This window comes from Chelonia mydas, chromosome 2 (assembly GCF_015237465.2).
Source record: "Chelonia mydas isolate rCheMyd1 chromosome 2, rCheMyd1.pri.v2, whole genome shotgun sequence".
Lineage (NCBI taxonomy): Eukaryota > Metazoa > Chordata > Testudines > Cheloniidae > Chelonia > Chelonia mydas.
Window position 1 is genome coordinate 14,738,060 of NC_057850.1, and position 26,064 is coordinate 14,764,123.

At 44.3% G+C, this 26,064-nt stretch overlaps 1 protein-coding gene and 1 long non-coding RNA gene across 6 annotated transcripts in view; one reads left to right on the top strand and one right to left on the bottom strand.

The window, feature by feature from the left end:
• Nucleotides 1-211: 211 nt before the first annotated feature.
• On the bottom strand, nt 212-23,071 carry LOC122464387. Its single transcript, XR_006288346.1, has 3 exons — nt 22,710-23,071; nt 16,292-16,388; nt 212-3,620 (listed from the first exon to the last, which is right to left on the bottom strand). It is a non-coding gene; the product is annotated as an uncharacterized LOC122464387 (long non-coding RNA).
• The window catches only part of ZFAT (zinc finger and AT-hook domain containing), a 135,073-nt gene continuing 131,681 nt past the window's right edge, over nt 22,673-26,064 (top strand). For 3 of the 5 annotated variants that reach the window (XM_043539055.1, XM_043539058.1, XM_043539056.1), the window contains exon 1: nt 23,796-24,888. In XM_043539055.1, the coding sequence (XP_043394990.1) occupies nt 24,798-24,888 (91 nt within the window). In that variant the 5' untranslated portion in view covers nt 23,796-24,797. Of the gene's footprint in view, nt 22,830-23,063; nt 23,414-23,795; nt 24,889-26,064 lie in introns of those variants that run through there. The other 2 variants (XM_043539057.1, XM_007067180.4) reach the window with 2 other exon arrangements.

The following is a 26,064-nucleotide window of genomic DNA, read 5'->3' on the forward strand; positions in this document are numbered from 1 at the left end:
ATCAGTCTTACAAAATATGCAGAGGGAATATCCACAGTACACAAATAGATTTCATTATAAGCACATTTTGTGAAATTAAACACTAAGATATCTTGACAGTAATGATTAATTTATTAGCATTTCCAGCTTCAAAGTACAAATTTGAAAGTTGAACTCATTTATTTTTTACAAAGTCTTTAAGCAATGGTGTCTGTGTCTGTTTGTTTTTTAAAAATGGGCTAATGAAACTAGATTGGTGAGCAGATGGTTTTAAAGGACTGTTTTGCAAATTGTGTAACCGTTTGCTTGGTATCTGGTAAGGTACAGTTCTTTCAGTGAAAGAGAAGTGAGGTGAAAAAAATCATCTGAAGCTTTGATTCATCTCCACTAATCATCAAAATAAAACAGAACAGAACATTATGAAGTACACTTCAAAACCAGAGTGCAGGTAGGTGAGGTATGGAATTTCAGCTTTGTATCATGGTCTTGGAATAATGACCTCATGGTATCTCAGGGGAAATCAACATATTTGTGTATGAATAAATTATAATTATATTCTTGGGGAAACAGTTCCAGCCTGGCCAAAGGAACAAGTCCAGATGGGACTCTCAACACCTGGGTATTTCGGAATCTTTCACTGAAACCTCAGTGTGCAAGCTGCACTGAAAGAGCTAGAGAGATGGCTCAAACTGGTTGTGCCAGTTCTGGAAAGGAGTGAGTCACTCAAAACTGACTTTATGTAAAGATTATAAGAGGTGGGACATCAGATACCACAAAGTCCCCCACTCTCTACTAGCTTCCCATAGACTACCAGGCCAGTTTCAAGTTCTTGGTCCTTATCTTCAAGGTGCTAAATGGCCTGGACCCAAAGTATCTAAAAGATTGCCTAAAGCTCTAGGAGGAGGACTGTGATTGACTCTCTGGAACAATGAAACTTTTTTCCACAAGGGTAAAAGGTCATCTGTGCAGGAGACAGAGCTTTCTCAGATGTTGGGTTCATCATTTTCAGCTTTTATTGGAGGTTGGAATTGGTTTGGAATTTCTACCTGTTCTTCATGGGTCTCCTTTTGCAAGACTTCCAAATCCTTGGATCATTTTCTTCTTTGAGAGTTTCTTACTTGGAGTTCAGCCTTGTGACTAGCTATTTGCTTATACTCACTTTCCTGTGTTCAGCACAGATAACATCAGACTGTTTTGCTAACTTACTTTTTCCACGGAGGCACTGATTCTTCACTGCCTTTTGCATTGTGTGATTATGTACACCATTGTAAAATGAATGCAAAGTACATATAAAACACTACCAGATCAGAATGGTATTTATATACCCACTTTGCACTGATTCAAATGACTGTACAAGCAAAGCATTGGAGAACTGAGCCCAGAGAGTTTGTTCACAATCACCTGGGTGAAGAATGGCTGGGGTGTGCACTTAAATAATTTTTATTTTACGTTTAATTGAGCAAGCCTATCATTTAGAATTCAGTGTTATTTCCTACCAATTTCTTTTATATCATTATATAATCTCTCTTTACTTTGTTTGTAGTAGAACAGGTAACAATCCTTACATTCGCTATTAATGTCACTTATTTCCATGGCATCCCACTTTGTTCTTCAGTTCTGCTCATTTAACCAAATAGTCAGCCAATAGAATTATATTTTTTCAATGTTCAAGTTGAAAATGTGAGAGTTCTAAGTGTATGGATCTTTAGCACACCGTGCTCACTACTACTTTGGGTGTTGCTATATCTAGGGAGTCCTCATGCAACTGGAAAGTCACACTTACCCTTTGTTATGTATTTTATAGTCATAATTTCTATATTGGACAGACAAAATGTCTTGTGCTATTAATCCAATATAAGCAATTGTCATCAACTAACAGTAAACTCTCAGGCTGATATGATCTGCATCTAAAATCTTCATGTTTTGAGGCTTATTTTCACCCATGATGTCACTTGGACAATGTGGCTGAATTACAGTGCTTGAAAACTGTATATCTAACTTTAGTCCATTCTGTTAAATATCTGCTATAGCTACTTAGGGCTGGGCACATGTTTTAAGTAATATGTGTGTATAAACAAAAAGATCAGAGAGAAGGAAAATCTGTTTTGAAAATTAGAGATTACTCTAAAAGCTGTTTAAACTGTTATTGTGAATGTTTCAAGTGCAAAGTGTATTTATCTAAAGAAAGTGTGTGCAGCTTGTAAATAATTGTTGTATAAGAAATCAAATCTCTTTTAAGTAAGTTCCGTCTTATTTCTACACCTGTCTTACTCCTGTCTCTGTCATTTAAACAATATTGTTCAAAAAAAGGTCAGAAGGCATCCACTATAAGCAGAGTTTTTGTATATACATAAAACCTGAGAAATGTGTTTATTGCCCATTTTCATCTTATAACTTTACTTTTATATAAAGTAGAAGCAATTATTGTACGGGTGGGCTGAGGGAAAAGTTTTGCTATAGCTATTGTTTTCAATTTTGATATGCATTTTTCTATGCAGTTGTTTGAACAGGTACATAAAGCCTAGGATATGTGCATTTTATAAATGCAAATACATTTATGTGGAAAATTGAGCATGTATAATAACTTGCGCATATATATATAGCCAATTTCATCTGAAGAACTAAAGTTCTTTACAAAATGGGTAGTTCTTGTTCCCATTTTGAAGATGGGGAAGCTGATGTACAGAGCGGTTGTGACTTACCAAAGCCAAGGAAAGTCAGAAGTAGAACCCATCTCCTGAATGCCAGTCTCCTGCTGTAATCATTATATTATGCTCTTCCCTCAATCAAAATCTTTCCGGTAAATCTTTTATAAACTGTCAAATGTACATAGCTTTGCATTTTGTGTATATTTTATATTATGGTTGTTAAAATGCCTATTGTACGAGCTTGTAGGCAATCCAAAAATGGTATGACTGATGCTGCTGTCTCCCCGCCCCATCCTACCCCCTGCCCCATTAACCTATGAATAAGCTCATTGTTTAGTAACAGAATGCCATTGAGGAGGCTGCCATCAATGTGATCTGTTTCCTTCTGCCACACCTGTCTCCATGTTGTCTTCCAGGATCCTTCCTATATATGGTGTGATGATTTGGAGAATGTCTATGTACAGTTTATGAATTCTGGTTGATTTTATGAAATTGCTGTATCGAATGTCTCAGTGGATATGAAATCTGCCATATGCTATCACAGCTGATATTATGTCTCTCCCTGACTATGGATGATGGAGAACCATTAACATTCAAATGGGTGCATCTTAGAACAATGGGATGGTGGCTGAGGCATGACAGCCACACCTGATGCTAACTAAGAGATATTTGTGGAAGAGTTTGTGAGACAATACTTTGCCAGTTCTAGTCTCCTGCTCCTTGAACAATTACTCCTGAGGCTGAGGAGGAAGAGCTGGAACAAGAGACTTTCTTTATGCTCCACACAGGAGTAGCTAGTGCTCTCAAAAACTGCTGGCGATAGAGAACCCAGGGGTCCCAATGTTGCCATTGCAGGGGAACCTAAGGTACTGGAAGAGGCATTCAGTGTTGGGCATAGCAATGAGGAGGACCATGAGGTTGTTTGTCCATAGGCACTTTCCTCTCAGGGTAGGTGACTGGGGAGATGTCTTCTCCATGATAGATGGGAGATCCCTGAAAACAGAACTGGGAATCAGAGGATTCATCCTCAGCATAGTCCAATGGTGGGTTAGAGACAGATAATATGAATGTAGTTGTCTACCTTGTGCAGCAGATATTGGAGAGGTGGGAGGCACCAGGAAAAGCCAAGTCTCAGTGACCCAGTAGATCTTGGTATCGGCAAGAGTTTGGAACTGATTAGCAATAAGGACTCCAGTTCTTCAGAAATAAAAAGATGCCTGTAGCATCTGAATTCTTTAAGTACCAGATGTATCTGAACTGAGGTCAAGTGAAGCCCCATAACAATTGGGGTCAGTATCAGTACTGTTTGATTGCTTCATTGGTGTCTATCTTGAAGATGGGGTCAGTACAGAAGGCACGGATTGTTTCAGAGGCGCATGTTGCAAGTACTAAAGATGATGTCTATTTCTGGTTGTGATAAAATATACCCCATTATTCACATCGTACACACCATTGTAATAATCATTGTACAAAATATGCCTTGTAAGGTGGTATCTGCTGGGAGAGCAATACAGCAATGCACAGACAATCCAGGAAGTTTTTGGCGAATGTTGGGGACCATAGGTGCTGACTTTTGGTTTCGCCGGTGGGTGCCCCATTCCGGCTCCGCCCCCTTCCCCAAGGCCCCTCCCCTTAGGTCTTCTCCCCTGAGCATCTCCTGCCCACTGCTCACACCTTTCTGCCCCCTCCTGCCTTGAAGGTGAGGTGTGTGTGTTTGGGGGGGCTCAGCCTCCCCCCAAAACTGGCAATTTTCAGCATATTTATACACTTCTTCCATATTCTGTTATTGAATGTATGTCTATCATTGGCATCTTAACAATGTAATCATTAAAATAGTAATGAAATATATCGCAAAAAGAAAAGGAGGACTTGTGGCACCTTAGAGACTAACCAATTTATTTGAGCATGAGCTTTTGTGAGCTACAGCTCACTTCATCGGATGCATACTGTGGAAATTGCAGAAGACATTATATACACAGACACCATGAAACAATACCTCCTCCCACCTCACTCTCCTGCTGGTAATAGCTTATCTAAAGTGATCATCAAGATGGCCCAACTTGATGATCACTTTAGATAAGCTACTCTAAGCTTTTCCCAAATCAATGCTGGACCAGTAATGCTGGATTACTTTCCCCTTTTTATTAAAAGTTTCTTTTCTACACACAGACTCAATTCTTGTGGGAGGGGAAGAATTCCCTCTTCGATGCATCCAGGGTGGTCCAATGGAATGGACATGAGCAATAACTCAAACAAGAACTGTTCGAAACATTTTCAATAATGTCTTGACATACATATTTTTGGAAATTATGTATAATGTGCTGTTAATTATTGTTGCCATTGCCTCATGACTGCAGCAGATGTTTGTTGAATGAAAGGAAACATAATCAATATCACCAGGCTATACAATCCTGAGATGGCATGAATTATATCAGGCCTCATATTAAATTCCATACACACTTGGACATATACTATTTGCACCTGAATAGTTGTACTAGCATTTCTATTATAAAGGTGTTTTTGGCAGGAAGAGTGTTAATGTTCTGTTACAAGAAAATAGCAGATAGGATATAAGTACTGAGGTCAAAAGTCTGCTATAAATGTAACAGAGATAAATGGCAGATGCACTGATTCAGAATGAACATAATGAAAAATAAGGCATTTAAAATTAAACCCTTCTCTCATTTCAGTGAGTACAGTACGAGTCATAGGGTTTAAGGCCAGAAGAGATGACAAACTCATCTAGTGTGACCTCCTACATATCACAAGCCACTAATGTGTCCCATACACTACACCCAACTACCAAAATTAGACCAAAGTCTAATAGCCCACAGGAGACTAAACTATTATGTCCACAGGCAGAGAACAGGAAGGATCAAGGTGCACCAATGCCCAAGGCTCCTGCAATGGCAGGGAAATGATTAAGTGAGATATAACTGGCAAGTGACTCTCACTCGATACTGCAGAGGAAGGCAAAAAACCTGCCAATCTGACCGAAACCTGCCAATCTGATCCCTGCCAATCTGACTGGGGTGGGGGTGGAATTTCTTACAGACCCCACATGCAGCGATCAATTAGACCCTGAACAAGAATCAGCCAACTAAGCATGTGAGACAGAGAGAATGCTTGGTGCCACCTCAGAGCACTGACCAACCCCATCCAGTGTCCCATCTCCAGCCATGGCCATCTCTGATGCTTCAGAGGAAGGAGACAGCAGCAGGTCCGGCTTCCAGGCAGAGGTGCACAAGCAGCTCCGCACGGCTCTCGTCCGCAGGCACCGCCCTGCCTCAGCGGAACCGGTGCTCAAGGCGGGGGCAGCGCACGAAGCCCTGTGGCGCCCTGCCTAGGAACCAGGCCAGCTGCTGGCCACTTCCAGGGTGCAGCGCAACATCAGAACAGGTAGGGACTAGCCTGCCTTAGCTGGGCAGCACCGCCGATAGGACTTTTAATGGCCTGGTCGGCCATGCTGACCAGAGCTGCCGCGACCCAGTGCCTTACGTTCCGCGACCCAGTACTGGGTCGCGACCCGCAGTTTGAAAACCGCTGATATATAGTGTACACATTTCAAACATCGAAGCTTCTGTACAAGCTCAAGATCAAAAAGCATGAAGCTTTAAGCATTGACCAAGTATTACCTTACCAGAGCAGAGACCTGAATACCTGAGATAATGAAATGGTTCAGGTAATTTAAACAAATTAACACTGCCAACAGATGTAACAGTGATAAAAAGAAATACTGTTTTATGCAATATACCCTTAACCAATAGACTGCACAACCAGGGGATATTATTGATAGAAATAGCTTAGTAAATTTTGAAAAAAAGTTTCATTTATGATTAAGAAGAATTTTAATTACCCCTTTTATAATATTAAAATTCCAATGACTGTCAAATCTCGTGCTGCAACAAATTACCAGGCAAGGTAAGGGAGAAAACTCCCTACACATTGTTCAGTATTGGGGGAGTTTTACTACTTCTTGAAAAGCTTGCAACACGGAGAGAAACAGGATACCAGAGGAGGGGAACACCTCCTGGAATCATTGGGAGCTGAGGCTGCTCAGTGCCCAGGGCCGGTGTAACCACTAGGTGAACTAGGCGGCCGCTTAGGGTGCCAAGATTTGGGGGTGCCAAAAAGCGGTGCCCCCCAATTTTTTTTTACACTATTGCTCCCGGCAGGGGGATGGGCCGCTCACAGTCGCGTTAGCACCTACCTCTGTGGACATCCTCTGCAACCGTGGGCCCCGCTGCCTCCCTCCGCCATGACCCACATCACTGCCTGCCCACACCCCCCTGCCAGCTTGGAGCCGCCTCCTCCCCGAGACCCCGGGCTGCCACATCGCTCCCTAGCCCAATCCCTCTGGCTCTGGCAGTCCTGGACCCCCTGCTGCAGTAGCGGCTGCTGCCTAAGGGCTGCCGGCTGCAGATCGGAGCAGGTGACATCAGCCCACCTGCAGCTGGCCCTATTGACAGCAATGCAGCAGCAGGAGGAGGGGTGGAGGGTTGGGGAAAGGAAGAGACTGTGGTCACCAGTCCACCTGCAGGGGTGGATCATGGCCCTGCCAGAGGATACAGGGTTAAAGAGTTGCAAAAGTGTAACCGTCCTCAGCACGTGCCACCTTCCAAGGCTTCATCCCTATCCATCCCCACAGCCTTGTGGAGCAGGTAAATAGAGCCCCATTTTGGGGAAACTGAGGCAGAGAACAGGGACGTGACTTGCCCAAGGTCACCCAGGGAGTCATTGTCGGAGTCCTGCTTTAAACACAGCAGATCAAGGCTCCTAGTTCTGTGCTGGCTCAGACCACTAGACCAGAGGCCTTCAAGCCCTGAGCTCTGCACCTGTCCACACAAGGTATTAATCTGGGATTCAGGGACAGCACACTGCAAGTTTTCAATGAAGAAACACGGCTGTCTCGAGCCCATATGGCTACAAGGAAAATCTTCCAAAGGTGATGGGCGTCTAGCCGACACAGTTCTGCCTGTTTGAGTCTGCAGCCAGCCTGGGACAACAGCTCTAGGAAATGTGGCAGAAACTGTTAAGTCTAATTACAACACTGTCAGAGCCAGATTTTCACGTAACATGGGCGACCAGTTGTGTGGTGCACAACAACTGCAAGTGTGTGAGCAACTCAGGTTAAGTGCAGCTGACCCCTGGGCAGGCTGCAGCATCCAAGAGATTTTTGGTCTCCCACTGAATGACAGCAGATGCACCAGTAACTTTACTAGGTAGAAGTTCAGTGACCACATTAGGGCCATATTCTCCCCTCTCCCAGCATTGGGCCAATTGCCCCTCATCATTCTCCTGACTGCTTGTATTGTTATTGATGGGAGATTTGCTGCCACATTATGCAGTATTCATTTTTGAACGTTTATAATAAGCGATGCTCCGGGGGGAGAGGAGGATGGGGGGTGTGTGCAAGGTGGAAGTTTTGCCTAGGGCACCAAATATCCTTACAGAGGCCCTGTCAGCACCTTAGAGGATCAGACCGTAAATTAACCTTACTACACTTTCTCTAGGGCCAAATTGTGCTATTAAATACCAGGTCTGTATTGGGCCACATGTAGATGTGTACAACCCCAGGACAAAGATGGGGAGGGATTGTGCTTCAGGGGGCCGAAGCTCAGGGTTGTGCCATTCTAACAGATCACTACAGTGGCTGATACAAGGTAGGGGCAATATGCACATCTAGGAGCTCATGGAGGCAGAAGTATCCATTCTCCCCAAAATGCAGGGATTGCATTTGTCCCTAGTCTTGCATGGGATGCACAAATGAGGAAAGGTTCCCTCCTCTCTGTACGCCAACACAAGTTCCATTTACAATGAGCCCTTTAAATTGCAGTATGACTCTTGTCAAGGTTCCTCCCCCCGTCTGAACTCTAGGGTACAGATGTGGGGACCTGCACGAAAAACCTCCTAAGCTTATCTTTACCAGCTTAGGTCAAAACTTCCCCAAGGTACAAAATATTCCACCCTTTGTCCTTGAATTGGCCGCTACCACCACCAAACTAATACTGGTTACTGGGGAAGAGCTGTTTGGACACGTCTTTCCCCCCAAAATACTTCCCAAAACCTTGCACCCCACTTCCTGGACAAGGTTTGGTAAAAAGCCTCACCAATTTGCCTAGGTGACTACAGACCCAGACCCTTGGATCTTAAGAACAATGAACAATCCTCCCAACACTTGCACCTCCCCTTTCCTGGGAAATGTTGGATAAAAAGCCTCACCAATTTGCACAGGTGACCACAGACCCAAACCCTTGGATCTGAGAACAATGAAAAAGCATTCAGTTTTCTTACAAGAAGACTTTTAATAAAAATAGAAGTAAATAGAAATAAAGAAATCCCCCCTGTAAAATCAGGATGGTAGATACCTTACAGGATAATTAGATTCAAAACATAGAGAACCCCTCTAGGCAAAACCTTAAGCTACAAAAAAAGATACACAAACAGAAATAGTTATTCTATTCAGCACAGTTCTTTTCTCAGCCATTTAAAGAAATCACAATCTAACACGTACCTAGCTAGATTACTTACTAAAAGTTCTAAGACTCCATTCTTGGTCTATCCCCGGCAAAGACAGAATATAGACAGACACACAGACCCTTTGTTTCTCTCCCTCCTCCCAGCTTTTGAAAGTATCTTGTCTCCTCATTGGTCATTTTGGTCAGGTGCCAGCAAGGTTACCTTTAGCTTCTTAACCCTTTACAGGTGAGAGGAACTTTCCCCTGGCCAGGAGGGATTTCAAAGGGGTTTACCCTTCCCTTTATATTTATGACAACTCTGAAAAGTCAATGCGTAAAAATGGTAATTTCTTACACAGCAGATCTGCTCCCCTTCTGTATTTGGAGTCATATCTGCTGAGTGACAAGATTTCACTACTAATTCCTGCAGAACCAGCATAGCTATGGAAGAGAGAACTGGATTCAGCTCTGGCTCATGTCTCATCAACACAATTGTTAACCAGTTACCAAACGAAGAACCATCTGTGCCACCTCATTGTCTTCTAAGTTTTGCTCTGAATTACTGCTGCACAACCCTCTGAAGGCAATAGGGTTGAGTTGGTGTAACTGAGGATATCTTTATTACTTGTGATAATACAATAAATGAACATAACTTGAGACTTTACTATTCCACACAGAGGTTGCTGGCCTAGTAATAAGAAGAAAAAAAAAAGTTCTTGTAAACGGAGAAAAGTTGACTGGGAAATCATTGAGATAAAATGTGGACCTTCCCCCCACCAAACAAAGTCACTTTCCAGAGCAGCACTACTCTTTAGTATACAATTAGGTAAGTGCATCATTACTAATACTTCCATTTTTACAGTATCTATCTTCCAAGGATCTTACTTCAACTGACAAAGTAATTATTATCCCAGTTTTATAGCTAATGAGAATGAGCAGAAAAGTTTCATAGATCTTTTTGGTAAGAAGGATCCATTATGATAATCTAGTCCATCTTCTTTTATAACAAAGGCTAATGAAGAGCCCAGTCAGATCTTTGAGATAGGAACTAGCTTTACTTTTGTTCTGCATTGATCTTCAGCAAATAATAGTGAAAATAATTCTAATCCTGCAATCCTTCACTTCCTCCGTGGTCCTTATTAATGTGAATAGTGTAACTGAAGCAGGCACAGTCAAAGTCCCCACCACAGAAATTGTCCTAACATAAGATTGAGATAGATCAAGTGCCTCATTGCTGAAGCAGCAGTTCCACCAGCTTGGAGCCAGAGGAAAGTTCCAGTCTTAGACATAAAAATTCCAATTCCCATCTTTAGAGGGTGTCAAATCAGACAAAACCCTCCTCCGTGTATGAAAGGGAATGGGGTTCTGATGAACCAAGAACTGATATGACTGTCAAGGTCAAAGGTACATCATCACGAAGAAGGCCTAGAACCAAGAGTGCCTGCCATAAAGGTCTGGTGAGTAGAACAGTGATCTGACAAAATGAATTTTCCTGTAGAACTCTTGGCAGCAGTATACGTACCTAACACCAATAAAACAGAGGATTATGAAATATACCACTTTCAACCTAGTATTTTCTGAGTTGCAATGGTCTGTAGTTGACAGGATGCCCTGAAACAGAGCCAAAGAAAGCCCAGAAATTGCATGACCTCTTATAACTTTGGTTCCAAATATTAGGTGCTGTGAGAGGACATTTATGTTGGGTCAACAGGCAACGGTTTTCTAGAAGGTTCCTAAAGTTCAGCAGCTGTGGGGTGTGTGTGAAGTGTGCATCCCAGAAAGGGGAATATGCAAAGACCACTCTGAAGAACTAGCAGTTATGCTGACGGAGTGTTTATGCAACAGCCTGGAAGCAATCGTAAAAAGAAATCCATCAAGTACTGCTTATGCCTAAGTAAGATATGTTGTAACTACATGAAAGGTCAAAAACTTTGAATAGCAACATTTTACAGTATATTAATTAAAGAATAACATGACTAAATTATGCCCCAGCCATTAATTAGACTAATTCACGTGCTTATCTAGCAAAGCAAAAAATAGTTCTGTATAAAAATAGTCCCGTTCATTAAGATTTTCCTTCTTCATTTATCTGATCTGGATCATAGCTGCTTCACGCTTCAATGCCCTTTGTCAAGAAAGCAGATGGAAAAGTCCTAAAATCAAAGCAATAAAGCGTCCATCTCTGTTCAGAAAAGGCACATCTCAGTTCTCAGTAATCTGACCTTCCACCCCGCACCCTCCCCCAAGAATCACAAGGCCTCATTCTGACATATGAGACAATTATGCAATTACACCCAAAGAACTGTGTGTTCACAACTGAGTACAGAACATGTTTAGTAGAATTGCTTGGTCTGGGAACTGTAGAAGGTCATCATTCATACATGCTTTTTGTCCCTAAACTGTCCAGTAGGCATAACTCAAACTGATTTGAAGATTTTCTGGTGATTTTTATTCCACCAATTCTTTTGGAAACTCCTTCCATGTTCTAGTTTACTAGTAAAATATATTATATTTGGATATTTAAAACTGATTTTCTCTTACTTCAATTAAAGTCTTATGTCTAGTCTTATCTTTGCTAAGTAGTAAGACCAGTTTCTCCCCTTCTTGGTGGTATCCACATATGTAGTAATATGCCAGAATTACCCTTCCTTCCTACCTCAACAGTCTCCAGTTTTCAGGTTATATGTATTTAATTAACTCAGTCTTTCCCCATAAAACATTCTCTTCAAACTCACTATCTTAGCTGTTTTCCTGGGAACTCTACACAGTATTTTTATTTTTTATAGAAGAGTGGTCTGCACCGAACACACTTTCTAGTGGTGGTCTAGCCAAGAATGTGTAAACAGTAAGAAAATACCCTTGTGATACTTCTTTTAATACGTCCCAGGATTTTATTTGTTTTGGTGTTTTTTTAGCTGCAGTATCAAACTGAATATTCTTTACTTTTTGCTCCTCTTTTGTGCCTAAGATCTATTTCTGCATTACTACTTTATTGTATTAATATTTATTTGCATATAATTTACACTTGTTAATTTTAATTCCCCTCTGCATATTTCTCTAATTTGACCAGAATAGACTAGATCATTGCTGCTGCAGTATCTTCTGAATGAACAGCTTTCTCTCCAAGTCTTGTTCTTCCTCATGACTTCTCATGAAGACTTCTTCTTAGTTTAGTGGTACAAAGAACAGCTGATTCCATTCATAGGGTGGAAAATGCTTGCTTTTAAAGATAAGTATTCACACTAATTTGGCTTAGGTTCAAGGGGGGGGAAAAAAACAAAACAAAAAAAACGAGTCTCTTTCCACTACTGAATATAATCTTTTTAAATTTTCACACACACAGCTGCTGAAGCACTGTCTTTGTTCAGATGTTCACATACTTGTGTTTGGAAACCGCTCTCTCCTCATTCCAGGTCACCCTTTTGACATAACAAACACACACAGGATTTTTCAATAGCTCTAATACGAGTATCCTTGAGAGCCACATTTTTTAAAAGGATTACTACTCCAAACCTATTTGCCTGCAGAAATGCCTGAAAAATATTAACACTCCTATTAAATCAGCAGAACACTGGACTGGGACTCAGGTGATCTGAGTTCTATTCCTGGGTTGGCCACCAGTCTGCTGATCGATCTTGGGACAAGTCACTTCATCTCCCCATGCCTCAGTTTCCCCATTCCAGGGCAGGATCCCAGGCTTGCTCCAATCACTTCTGTATCTGGGGGCAATTGAGCCAGTTCCCCCTGAATTCATCTGAAGAGAGTTCTACTCCAAATATTTCCTGGTTCCCAAAAGAGGCGGTGGCTGGAGGACAACATTAGATCTCAGGAACTCTATACCTATGTCCTATTGCAGCACTTCAGAATGGTGATGTTAGCTACCATAGTCCCATCCGTACATCCAGAGGACATCCAGGGGACTGACTCATTTCCCTTAACATCCAAGAAACCTAGTTTCATATTGCTATTCATCCCTCTGCACTTCCAGTGGTAGGCTAGAACACTACTAGTAATGTGTCCTTTCCTTTGGGCTCTCCACGGTCCCAAGGGTCTTTACAAAGTTTGTCCTCATCTATGTCAATGGGGCATTGTAGTCTTTCCATATTTGGATGACTGGGTCCTCTGAGGTCACTCTACCCCACAGACGCAGTTAGCAACCACCAGGGCCCTAACCCTATTTCAGTCTCTGGGCCAATGCATCAATCTAAAAAAGTCTTCATGCCAGTTAACTTAATCAGGACCATGCGATACTCCCTAACCACCAGGGCTTACTTGCCCAAGGACAGGGTTCCCCAATATGTCCAGCCTCATCTCTATTCTCCAGCACAGCCCCCAGACAACTGCAAGGATCTGCCTGCAACTCCAGGACCACAAGTCAGCCCCCATATTCACTATGCCGCATGTGAGACTGCACCTCAGGTGTCTTGGGGCATGGCTAATGACTATGTACAACTCAACAGTTTTTTCCAAACAAATCACTGTGCCTACACAACTCTCAGATGGTGCTAAGACCCACTACAGGTCTGTATGGGAACCCCATTTTCACGTTCACCACCTTCAAAACATCTCATGACACATGCTTCTCTCTGGGTTAGGGGACACATCTATGAGGTGCCACAACACAGGGTAAATAATCCTCACAAGAGACTCTGCGTTCAATATTCTGGAACTAAGGCCTGTCAACTACGTGTTTCAGCACTTCCTTTACAACACAGAGGGCCATTCTGTAAGGGTAATGTTAGACAACAAGGCAGCTATGGACTATAAAGGGTTGGGATCTTACTCCCCCTTACTGGTTTATGTGAAGAATCATTAAGGCTGTGGCACTGGTGCATTTTCCATCACAGAAATCTGACAAGGTCCTACACCAAAGGGTCTTAAGCAAAGTAAGCAGTCATGAGATAAGAGGGAAGGTCCTCTCATGGATCAGTAAGTGGTTAAAAGCTAGGAAATAAAGGTCAGGAATAAATGGTCAGTTTTCACAATGAAGAGAGGCAAAAAGCAGAATCGCCCAGGAATACATACTGGGGCCTGTGCTATTCAACATATTCATAAATGATCTGCAAGAGGGAGTGAAAAATTACGTTGCAAAATTTGCAGATGATACAAAATTATTCAAAATAGTTAAATCCAAAGCTGATTGGAAAGACTTAAAAAGATATGGGGGACTGGGAGACAAAAATGGTGGGTGAAACGCAATGTTGATAAATGCAAGTAATGCATGTTGGGAAAAAAATAATCCCAACTATACATACAAAATTAATTTTTGTTATCACTAAAGAAAGATCTTGAAGTCGTTGTGGAAAGTTCTCTAAAAACATCTGCTTAACATGCATCAGCAGTCAAAAAAAAAGCTAACAATGTTAGAAACCATTAGGAAAAGGATAGTTAATAAGACATAAAATACCATAATCCCATTATATAAATCCTGGTATGCCCACACCTTGAATACAGCATATAGTTCTGATCGCCTTATCCCAAAAGATGTTTTAGAACTGGAAAAAATACAGAGAAGGGCAACAAAAATAATTAGGGGAATGGAACTCAAAAACCCAATGAAATTAATAGGTGCCAGGTTTAAAATAAACATATGGAAGTACTTCTTTCCAGAGGATGACTGTGCATTGTGTAATTTGTTGCCAGGAGATGCTGTGAAGGCCAAAAGTATAACTGGGTTAAAAAAAGAATTAGATAAGTTCATGGAGGATAGGTCCATCAATGGCTATTAGCCAAGATGGGCAGGGACGCAACCCCATGCTCCAGGTGTGTCTAAGTGTGACAAAAGATTTTGCCTAAATTGTTCAAATTACCTTAAATTGGAGGTTTGCAGAAAAACGTCGAAAGGGGGTTTAAAATTGGAAAATTATAACTTGCTTAATTAAACAGAGTGGTGGTCGTGTCAGGACCCTTTGAGATGCTTAGACTAGTAATTAGTTTTAAGAATAAATATTTAATTAGATAGAAATTAATAGCAGTTTAAATTAGAAAATCCAGTAATAGTAGCTATAGCGTGATGTATTAGAAGATTCTATTTCTAAGACACACACAGGTCCATTACTATGATGTAATAATTTCACTTCCTGTGACAAAATGGAAAATTCCACTTTCAGTGGGGAATGACTCAGCAAAATCCCATAGTGATACATTATAGCCCATAGGAATACATGGGGCTTCCAAACAGGAAGTAGCTAGGGGTCATCCACAGAGCAGCTGAAACCCCCCCCCCCCGCCAGAGGAATATATTATAGCCCATAAGAATACATGGGACTTCCGGTGAGGAGCCGCCATCATTTGGTGCATGTGACAATTAGCATATGCAAATATGAAATTACGCTAATTACTAGAAGCTGATTGGTTGAGCCTGAGCATCATACAGCAGTACACATGCTAATTTCTGAAAGCTGATTGGCTGAATCAATGCGTGAATTATGTTGATAAGCAGACCAAATCGTATATAAGGGCAAGAGCCAGCAGCTAAACCCTGTAGCGGGATTGGGGACCCTGAAGAGAGAAGATGGTACAGGACACTTAGGAAGGAGAAGACACACAATAAGCAGCGACAGTAGCAACGATGAAACCCTGCAAAGCATGAGCTATCTGAAAAGCAGTTACTACAGCAGCAGCTCCTCCAAGGTTGTGTCAAGCAATGGCTGTTTCTGCTACTCAGCCAGCAGGGGGGCCCCGCAGCAGCTACCAAGCGGGCCTCCATCTCTCCAACCTGAGGAGCTGCTTTACCTCAGTAGGCAGCCGTTCAGCACAGCAGCTACTGGAGACTGCATCAGCAACAGCCATCACTCACAAAGTGTGACAGAGCAGAAGGGCCTTTTTGTTGAGACAGTTCAGAGAGATTTTCTAAGAAAATTCTTGTAAGTTCAACCTTCTTCTATTTACTATCCAAGAGCATATGGGTTTTGTCTGCAAATAAAGCTGGCTGTCTGTGGTCTGAATGAGATCTTCCCCTACCCATCTAGTAACTGTCCAGCCAGCACTTACTGAATGTTTAGTTTTAAGTATTCAGTATTAAATGTTTGAGATATTGTTATATGCTATAGACTAGAGTTAACTAAGTTATTATATTAGTGTATGTTTTATTTGTTGCACTGCTTCAGTTCCTCCTTAACTGTAACCATTATTCTATTTCTATTCTTTTACTGTAACCACTCATTTCTAAATAAACATTTTTGTTTTCAAACATTTGCTGCTTACTTGTCTATCCTTGATCGGAGGGTTGTATCTTGTGTCCTTTCAAGGGCCAGCAAGGGTAGCTTACTTCCCTGGCAATTCCTTTAGGACGGGCCACAACCTTGGTTACCAGTTTAGAGAAATGAAAAGTTAAGGTTTTAAATTAAAAGCAGTGTTTTCAGGCAGCACCATTGGTATAATATAACTGAATTCAAATCCTCCAGTAACATAAGCTTCTGACTGCCAGATGCTAACTAGATGACAGGGAATAGATCACCTGTAATTGCCCTGTTCATTGCCCCCGAAGCATCTTGTACCGGCTAGCGTCAGAAGATAGCATACTGGACTAGCTGGACCATTGGTCTGACCCATTATGGCCATTTTTATTTTCTTAACACATGCTAATAAGCTGACCAGAGATCACCCCCAACTCCAAATCCGCATGAGGGCTCTGCTCAGCGTCACTCCTTCCAACTCTACCCTAAGGATTGGGGCCCTCAATGTACACACAGCCTGTCCATTTGTTGGATCAGAACAAAAAGTCCTGAGCCTGTTTAAAGCTGAAACTTAAAGCTGTTTAAAGGTATTTATCCAAAAATCCTTTCTTTGTCTGTTGGTGTCTGGGGAATAGAGTCTTTGAACTGTCCTGTAAGGTGAAAAGCCTTCCCCACTCCCACCCCCACTTCCGTGTGAAGCTTCAAAGATTGAGTCCGTAGGTGGGAGTTTGAAATCACCTCCTCCCCAATACTTCCTAGGAATTCCACTTCATACGTTTTCCCAAACGATCATGTGTCTCCTATATGGTTCAACAGAGTCTTATTTCCCAGAGATTTGCATTAAGCCTTCTCCCTCCTCGAGAAATTCCATACAATCCCACAACAATACACAAATATTTGAATTTTCAATTAAATGGACCCCAAAGACATTTAACTTAATTCCATAAGATTTAGCCAGGATATTGCAGGATACTGCCAAATCTTTCACATGCGCGTCTAGAGCTGATATTACCTTCGGTGACAGTCACACAGACAGCACATGCCCCCATGTTGAGATACTGCTTTGGAGTCTCTTATGTTGAAGTACCCATAGGGACATATACTCAAAAAGGAGATTACTCAGCTGTACAGTGGCTGGATTTCTTTAAGTTGTTTTGTTTATATGGGTGTGCCACCTCCCATTCCCCTCTGTTGCAGTCTTCCAGGCTTCATAGTCAAGAAAGAACTGGAGAGGCAGTAGATACATGCCTCCTGATATGCCCTGACTTGGGAGCACAAGGTGCTACTCTGTGCAAGCCCGGAACCTCAGAAGCTCGTCTTTACAATCTCTGGTAGAGTGCGCACGGGCATGTACACGTTCTGCCCATAGGGACAAAACATCTTGAAGAACTCAATACTGCACATGTAAGTAACTTTACAATTTGGAATATTCACTGAATGATTTTTGCAGTAGTTGCCCAACTTAATTCCATTTCATGTATCAGAGTTGTGAACTAAGTTTCAACTGTAGGACCAAATTTTGCCATCATTTACATCTGTGCCATCCTACTTAGCGGTATAAGAGTAAATCAGGGCAGAATATGAAGAGCAGAATCTTTACTACTGATGTTTATGAAACATGTAGGGAAGCACAGTTTGTTATTCACAGGTCAAGTTTACAGAGCTGGCAGTCAGAGAAAACATCCCTTTACTTGTATACTGTGAAAACTGTCCATGAAGGTCATTAAGGCACAAATGCAGAACCACTTTTCAGAGTATATCTTCGCTCTAAGGCCCCGATCGTACAAAGACTTGATTGAAAGGGATTAACTGCGTGGTTACAGTTAAGCACGTGTTTAAGTCTCCGTATGGACCCTTCAGCTGAAGTGGACGCCTGTTTACATAGTCTTATTGCAATCAGTTGTCAAGACAAGTGAAAAAAAATGGCGGTCACTTGAAGGCTAACACAAAGGGGTTGACAGTATTGACAAGGAACTGAATGTCTCTTTTTAACTGTATGAACTTTCAATAAAAAGAAAAGCCACCTTAGAGACTAACAAATTTATTAGAGCATAAGCTTTCATGAGTTACAGCTCACTTCATCGTATGCATACAGTGGAAAATATAGTGGGGAGATTTTATATACACAGAGAACATGAAACAATGGGTGTTATCATACAGACTGTAACAAGACTGATCAGGAAAAGTGAGCTATTACCAGCAGGAGAGCATGGGGGGGGGGAGGAGGGGGGACCTTTTGTAGTGATAATCAAGGTGGGTCATTTCCAGCAGTTGACAAGAACAGTAGGGGGGGAAAACAGTTTTACCTTGTATAATGACACATCCACTCCCAGTCTTTATTCAAGCTTAAGGTAACTGTATCCAGTTTGCAAATTAATTCCAATTCAGACTCCAATGAGAGACTGCTGTTTTTGAAGTTTTTTTGTTCAAGAATTGCCACTTTTAGGTCTGAAATTGAGTGACCAAAGAGATTGAAGTGTTCTCCAACTGGTTTTTGAGTGTTATAATTCATGACGTCTGATTTGTGTCCATTTATTCTTTTACGTAGAGACTGTACAGTTTGGCCAATGTACATGCCAAAGGGGCATTGCTAGCACGATGGCATATATCACATTGGTAGATGTGCAGGTGAACGAGCCTCTGATAGTGTGGCTGATGTGATTAGGCCCTATGATGGCGTCCCCTGAATAGATATGAGGGCACAGCTGACAATGGGCTTTGTTGCAAGGATAGGTTCCTGGGTTAGGGGTTCTGTTGTGTGGTTGCTGGTGAGTATTTGCTTCAGGTTGCGGGGGCTGTCTGTAAGCAAGGACTGGCCTGTCTCCCAAGATTTGTGAGAATGATGGGTTGTCCTTCAGGATAGGTTGTAGATCGCTGATGATGTGTTGGAGAGGTTTTAGTTGGGGGCTGAATGTGATGGCTAGTGGCGTTATTTTCTTTGTTGGGCCTGCCCTGTAGTAGGTAACTTCTGGGTACTCTTCTGGCTCTGTCAATCTGTTTCTTCACTTCAGTAGGTGGGTACTGTAGTTGTAAGAACGCCTGATAGAGATCTTGTAGGTGTTTGTCTCTGTCCGAGGGGTTGGGGCACATGCAGTTGTATCTTAGGGCTTGGCTGTAGACAATGGATCGTGCAGTGTGGTCTGGATGAAAGCTGGAGGCATGTAGGTAAGTATAGCGCTCAGTAGGTTTCTGGGATAGGGTGGTGTTTCTGTGACCATCGCTTATTAGCACCGTAGTGTCCAGGAAGTGGATGTCTTGTGTGGACTGGTCCAGGCTGAGGTTGATGGTGGGATGGAAATTGTTGAAATCATGGTGGAATTCCTCAAGGGCTTCTTTTCCATGGGTCCAGATGATGATGATGTCATCAATGTAGCGCAAGTGGAGTAGGGGCATTAGGGGACAAGACCTGAGGAAGCGCTGTTCTAAGTCAGCCATAAAAATGTTGGCATACTGTGAGGCCATGAGGGTACCCATAGTAGAGCTGTTGATTTGAAGGTATACATTGTCCCCAAATGTGAAATAGTTATGGGTGAGGACAAAGTCAAAAAGTTCAGCCACCAGGTTTGCCGTGACATTAATCGGGGATAGTGTTCCTGACGGCTTGTAGTCCACCATTGTGTGGAATGTTGGTGTAGAGGGCTTCTACATCCATAGTGGCCAGGATGGTGTTTTCAGGAAGATCACCGATGGATTGTAGTTTCCTCAGGAAGTCAGTGGTGTCTTGAAGGTAGCTCGGAGTGCTGGTAGCGTAGGGCCTGAGGAGGGAGTCTACATAGCCAGACAATCCTGCTGTCAGGGTGCCAATGCCTGAGATGACGGGGCATCCAGGATTTCCAGGTTTATGGATCTTGGGTAGCACATAGAATACCCCTGGTCAGGGTTCTAGGGGTGTGTCTGTGCGGATTTGTTCTTGTGCTTTTCCAGGGAGTTTCTTGAGCAGATGGTGTAGTTTCTTTTGGTAACCCTCAGTGGGATAAGAGGGTAATGGCTTGTAGAAAGTGGTGTTGGAGAACTGCCTAGCAGCCTCTTGTTCATATTCCGACCTGTTCATGATGATGACAGCACCTCCTTTTATCAGCCTTTTTGATTATGATGTCAGAGTTGTTTCTGAGGCTGTGGATGGCATTGTGTTCTGCACGGCTGAGGTTATGGGGCAAGTGATGTTGCTTTTCCACAATTTCAGCCCGTGCACGTCGGCAGAAGCACTCCATGTAGAAGTCCAGTCTGTTGTTTCGACCTTCAGGAGGAGTCCACCCAGAATCCTTCTTTTTGTAGTGTTGGTAGGAAGGTCTCTGTGGGTTAGTATGTTGTTCAGAGGTGTGTTGGAAATATTCCTTGAGTCAGAGACATCGAAAATTGGATTCTAGGTCACCACAGAACTGTATCATGTTCGTGGCGGTGGAGGGGCAGAAGGAGAGACCCCAAGATAAGAAAGATTCTTCTGCTGGGCTAAGAGTATAGTTGGATAGATTAACAATATTGCTGGGTGGGTTAAGGGAGCCATTTGTTTGTCTCTAAGGTGCTTTTCTTTTTGCGCATACAGACTAACACGGCTGCTAGTCTGAAACCTGAACTTTCAATAGTCAAATTTGAAACCAAATTCAAATAGCTCCCTTAAAAAAAGCTGTCCTTGCTGTATTATTGATAGTATTCACAAAAATATTATGAACCAACCATTCCATCAACTAATCAATAGTGCTCTCTTTGTTTTTGTAAGAAAAAACCAACAGCAGGATGCAAGCTTTTTCAGCTCCATTGCCTAGTAGTGACTTTCAGATTCAAATCAAACCAAAACAGTACAGTTTTGCTGGAAAATAATCATAGATATATTTCAGGATATTCAATGAAAAGTAATTATGTCAATGCTAATAATTATTTTTGATTTCTTCTGTTTATGATGAAAGAACCTGACAAGATAATTCTAGTAAAGTAATATGGATTGGTATAGATTCCTATGAGTTTATAATAAAAGACTGAAATGACAGTAACCTTAAGTGCTTTGCTAAAAAAGAATGGATTTGAGCACATGCTTATGTATTTTGTTGGAGCCTGAGGCCTAGCTCCTACAATGAGCTCTGTGCAGGTAGATCCCTGTAGCTCACAGAAAGTCCCACTGTCGACCCACTGCAGAAATCAGGGTCTGTGTTCATAGGTGTTACCTGTCCTTTAGAAAGCACATGCTTTCTCCTGATTGACAACTTATTTGTTCTAAAATGCAGTATTATTTTAACTCTGTGTTATTCCCTTACAAAAAATTAAGAGGTTGGGGGAGAGAGGGATGTGGAGAACAATTAAAGATTCTGCAGCACCATAACTGAAGCCCATGTAAGATCCATCCCCCAGATTCATGCAATGGGGGGAACTTTTACACACAATCCTCTCTCACAAAATTGGGTCTCACTACCTCCATAGCACTGTCCTCATTTGTAGCACTGTATATAGGGCTCCACAAAAGATTGGGATCCACAAAGACATAGAGGGTAAAGACAGACAGTGGATGGAGAGTGGGAAGCCCCACTGGCATTCCCTCCCTCCTCAGCATTACGGAGCCAATCGAGAAAGAGTAATATTGCATTTAATATAGTTAGGAATAAATACTTAATATATGTACAGTACTTTGAAAATAAACGGTAAGCACTATAGATGCCAAGTATTATTAATCTGGTCCTTATAGAGAACATTTTATTACATGTACCTACAACTGTTTTGAACATTATCTAAAAGAGAGGCTAAGTGATTTGCCCAAGGTCACACAGGAAGTATGTGGTACAGCAGGGAACTGAACCTCTATCTCCTGAGTCACAAGCTAATAAATTAACATGAAGATGTTAGCTATGGATGCTCAGTGCCTCTGAAACTCAGGAATTTTAGTTGAGGCAAAAGAATCCACAGAGAAATGGTAAAGTTAGGTATATAACTATTTAAATCTACAGAAAAAAAAGTTCCTACCTGAGCACCAAGGTGCTGTTAACATAATTTTAAAAGTACAACATTTGAGAGCCAGCAGCTTCCTCAAAACTCACGAACTACAACAACAATCAAATTCAAGCAACATCTTACCACTACAAACACCACCTCCCCCAGAAAATGAGCAGAGACGAACTTTGTGGCCTGACCTGAAGATCAGATTCCAGCCCCAGGAGAGAGAGCCGCAACCTTGCCTTACTCCCGGCTCCCTTCTGTTATAAAGGGGGGCTCCAGCACTTCCCCAGCCTCCCCTACCTCAGTATGAGGGAGAGGGAAGCAGCGTCTCGGAGCGCGTCTACACTGCACCGGGAGGTGCGACTGCAGCCTGGGAATGCCTGTGCGGGCTGTAGCCTAGCCCGCCCAGCTACCGGCGGCGGTACAGGCTGTACCCGCCCACCCAGGAACCCTTCACTGGGATATTTAGCAAGCGAGCCAGATTAAAGCTAGCACAGGCGGGCGCAGGGGAGCCGCCATCATACCTCCCACTGCAGTGCGGGCATCCTCTGAAGGGCACCGCTGCCCGAGTTCTCTCCTGTCCCTACTGACAGAGAGGGAAACTGAGGCAGGGCCAGCTTCACCCCTCCCCGGCCTCCCCACAGGTACACGGCGAACGCGAGGCTCCCTCCTCCCCGGGGCTCTCTCCGCTCCCGCAGCCCCAGAGCCTGGGAGAAAGGGCCGGAGAGCCCGCCGGTTTATTGCGCAGTCAGGGCGGCTGGGACCCTGACTGACCCTAACGGGGGCTGCAGCCTCCCCGCGGCGCCCGGCTGTGACGGCCACGCGGCGCCCCGGCGCTGCACGGGAAAGGAGGAGCGAGCCCTCGAGGCCCAAGGCCGGAAAGAGACGCGCACGCGCCACTCAACGACAGCTCGCGCGGCAGCGGTTGGACGGCGCGCGCCTCCTCCTAGTCCCTCCCCACCTTCCCCCTCCCCTCTGCCCTCGCGTTCTCCATGCGACGTCGCGGAGCAAGAAGCCGCCGTGTCGGACGCGGCAGATTCGCCATAATCCGCCACCTCGCTTTTCTGACCCCCCATTAAAAATAATAATTTCACAAGGAGCGGGGGAGCCCGCGGGGCGCCCGGGTGGCCTCGTCCACTGGGACGGAAGTGCTTTAAAAACCCCCCAGCGTGGCCTTATTTCACTACTACCCCCCTCCCGCGACCGACTATGGAGGCTCCGGCTGCAGGTGAGCGGGGCGGCCCGGGTCTAAATGTGAGCGGGGGGGAGGGGAAGGCGCGCGGAGGGATTCTATCCTGGGGAGGGGGAAGCATAAAAAGTAGTCCCGTCTTGCAGCCGTTTATTTTATGATCTATCCGCGTATGAAGTAGTTCCCGCAGGTCTTATTCCCAGCGCCTGCATGGCCCCTCTTTCCTTAGCCACCGACCCCCCGGGAACTCCTCCAGTCCCCTCCCTCCCCGCCCTCTGGGCCGGCCTCACGGCAGCTGGGGAGGGAAACCGGCCCCCCAGAACCAATTAACCCTTGGGGGAGCTGCCGCTCGCCAGGCCCCCCTCAGCCCGCTCCTGCCCCCCGCTAGTCAGCTGACCTCCTGCTCCGAGCCCGCCCCTCCGCGCCAGAGCCTTTGGGGCGACCGACGGGCCTGCTCGCCGCGGGGGGTTTTTTCCCCCCTTTTTGGGGGGGGGGACGACGGGTGGAGGGGGGCAGGAAGAGAGTCTCCATGCACCCCTCCCCGTGCCCCTCTTTGGGGCGGGAAAGGACCGGCCCCTGCCGCGGCACTGGGGCCTTTGCCTTTCCCAGGCAGGGGCCGGGGGAAGGCCCGCCCCCAGGCCGGGTGGGGCTTCTTTCTGCGGTGGGAAGTCCACATATGGGCCGGGGGAATCCCTTCCATGTGGGGAGGGGAGCGAGCCTTTCCCGTGTGTGACTTCCAAGCCCTGGCTGCGGTTCCCCCGCGCCCCCCTCTCTGCCTGTCGGAGCGAGCTGGGCCAGGAAGGGAGGGTGGAGGGGTCCTGGGTACTTCCCTGCTGCCTGGAGATGGTGGCCAGGAGTCCCTCCGCCCCTCCCCACGGTATTGTGTGCCCCGCCATATGGTGGGAAGGGGTGGACGGACTCCGGTGGCCCAGGAGGGTTTTTTGGCATATAATTTACTCTTAAGGAAGAAGTGCTGCTAAATCTCTCTCTATAAGGAAGCTGCTGCTAGAAGTATTTTAGAGACAGCCCAGCATTGCTTACATTGAGATTCCTGAGGGTACCCGTATCTACCAAAGCCAGTGGTCTGAACCAGGGGAGCATAAGCTATGGCCCATGGACCAGATCTGGCCCGTCAGGGCTTTCAGTCTGGCCCCCGGGATAGCCAGCCCCGTGGCATAGCGGGGCTAAGGCAGCCTCCCTGGCCCCGCGCTGCAGCTGGCACCACATCCCAGTGGCCCCGGGGGAGGGGGGGCAGAGGGCTCTGTGCGCTGTCCTTGCCTGAAAGCATCGCCGCCTCCCCGCTCCCATTGGCCAGGAACGGGGAACCGTGGCCAATGAGATCTTCGGGAGTGGTACCCGCAGATGAAGGCAGCGCGTGGCGGAGCCGTCTGCCCCAGCCCACCCCCAGGAGCCACTGCCGGACATGCTGGCTTCTGGAGTGGCATGGGGCCAGGGCAGGCAGGGAGCCTGTATTAGCCCCGCTGTGTGCTGCTGCCGCCCTGGAGCCACTCGAGGTAAGCAGTGCCTGGCCGGAGCCCGCACCCCAAACCGCTCCTGCATCCCAACCCCTGCCCTGAGCTCCCTAACCCCCTGCCTTGAGCCCCCTGCCACACCCCTCCTGCACCCCAACCTCCTGCCCTGAGCCCCCTCCTGCACATGGCACCCCCTCCCACACCCCACACTTCCTCCCGCACCCTAACCCCCTGCCTCAGCCCTATGTTTATGGCCCTGCATACAGTTTCCCCATCCAGATGTGGCTCTGGGGCCACAAAGTTTACCCACCCCTGGTCTAAACTGCTTAGAAGGGTGCCAGAAAAAAGCAAAAAGTAGTTTCTAATGTTCATGTGTGAAAATAACTTACAAAGGGGAATAACTATAAAATGTCCTGCTAATGTGCACTAAACTAGTGTCATTTTTTGTATTTCAAATGTCTATAAAAAAGCATATTATGGCTATCTTGTGCAAATAGCAGAATAAATCTACATAATGTTATGTGAGGGCATAGATTAAAATTGGAGATATGCCCTGCATTATGATCGCAGTTCAAGTGTGTTTGGGTGCCTTGAACTTGACTTTCAGACAGCTGTTGTGCTGAATGCCTACAGTTCCAGGTGATTTCAGGTAGAATTGTGGATACTCTGCACTTCAAAAAGTCAGGTTCAAGGCATCTCAAGTAGGGTACCCAAAAATCAGTGGCCAGTTTTGAGGATGTTGGTTTATTTTCTTATGAGTGTCTTCAGTGTATTTTGCTTCAGAACGCAGTACCTTGCAGGATAGGGTCCCTAAAGTGTAGAATGCAGCACCTGTGTTTGGCCACAAGAGGTTGCTACTAGAACATGGAATATAACTTTTGTTGTCTATGAATGTAAGATAACTATAACCTTGTAGAACATTTAGTTAGATGGTGCATGTTTTTTAAAAATTATGTGAGAAAAGGTACATATAGTATAAACCTGATATTTATATCCTAGTGTAGATATTTTGTAGGCTCTTTTAGCCAGTTGTCGTAACAATAGGATCTCTATCAACATTATAATCCACTATCCTATATACTAAGAACTTAACTGTTGGTTATGTCCCTTGATAAGTAAATGGATCTCTTTAAACTGTAGAGTGTGCATACAGACTTGATTTTCTAGTATGAATTTTGTCACCTGTGTTGATTTCAGCCATTTTTAAAAGAATGTTTG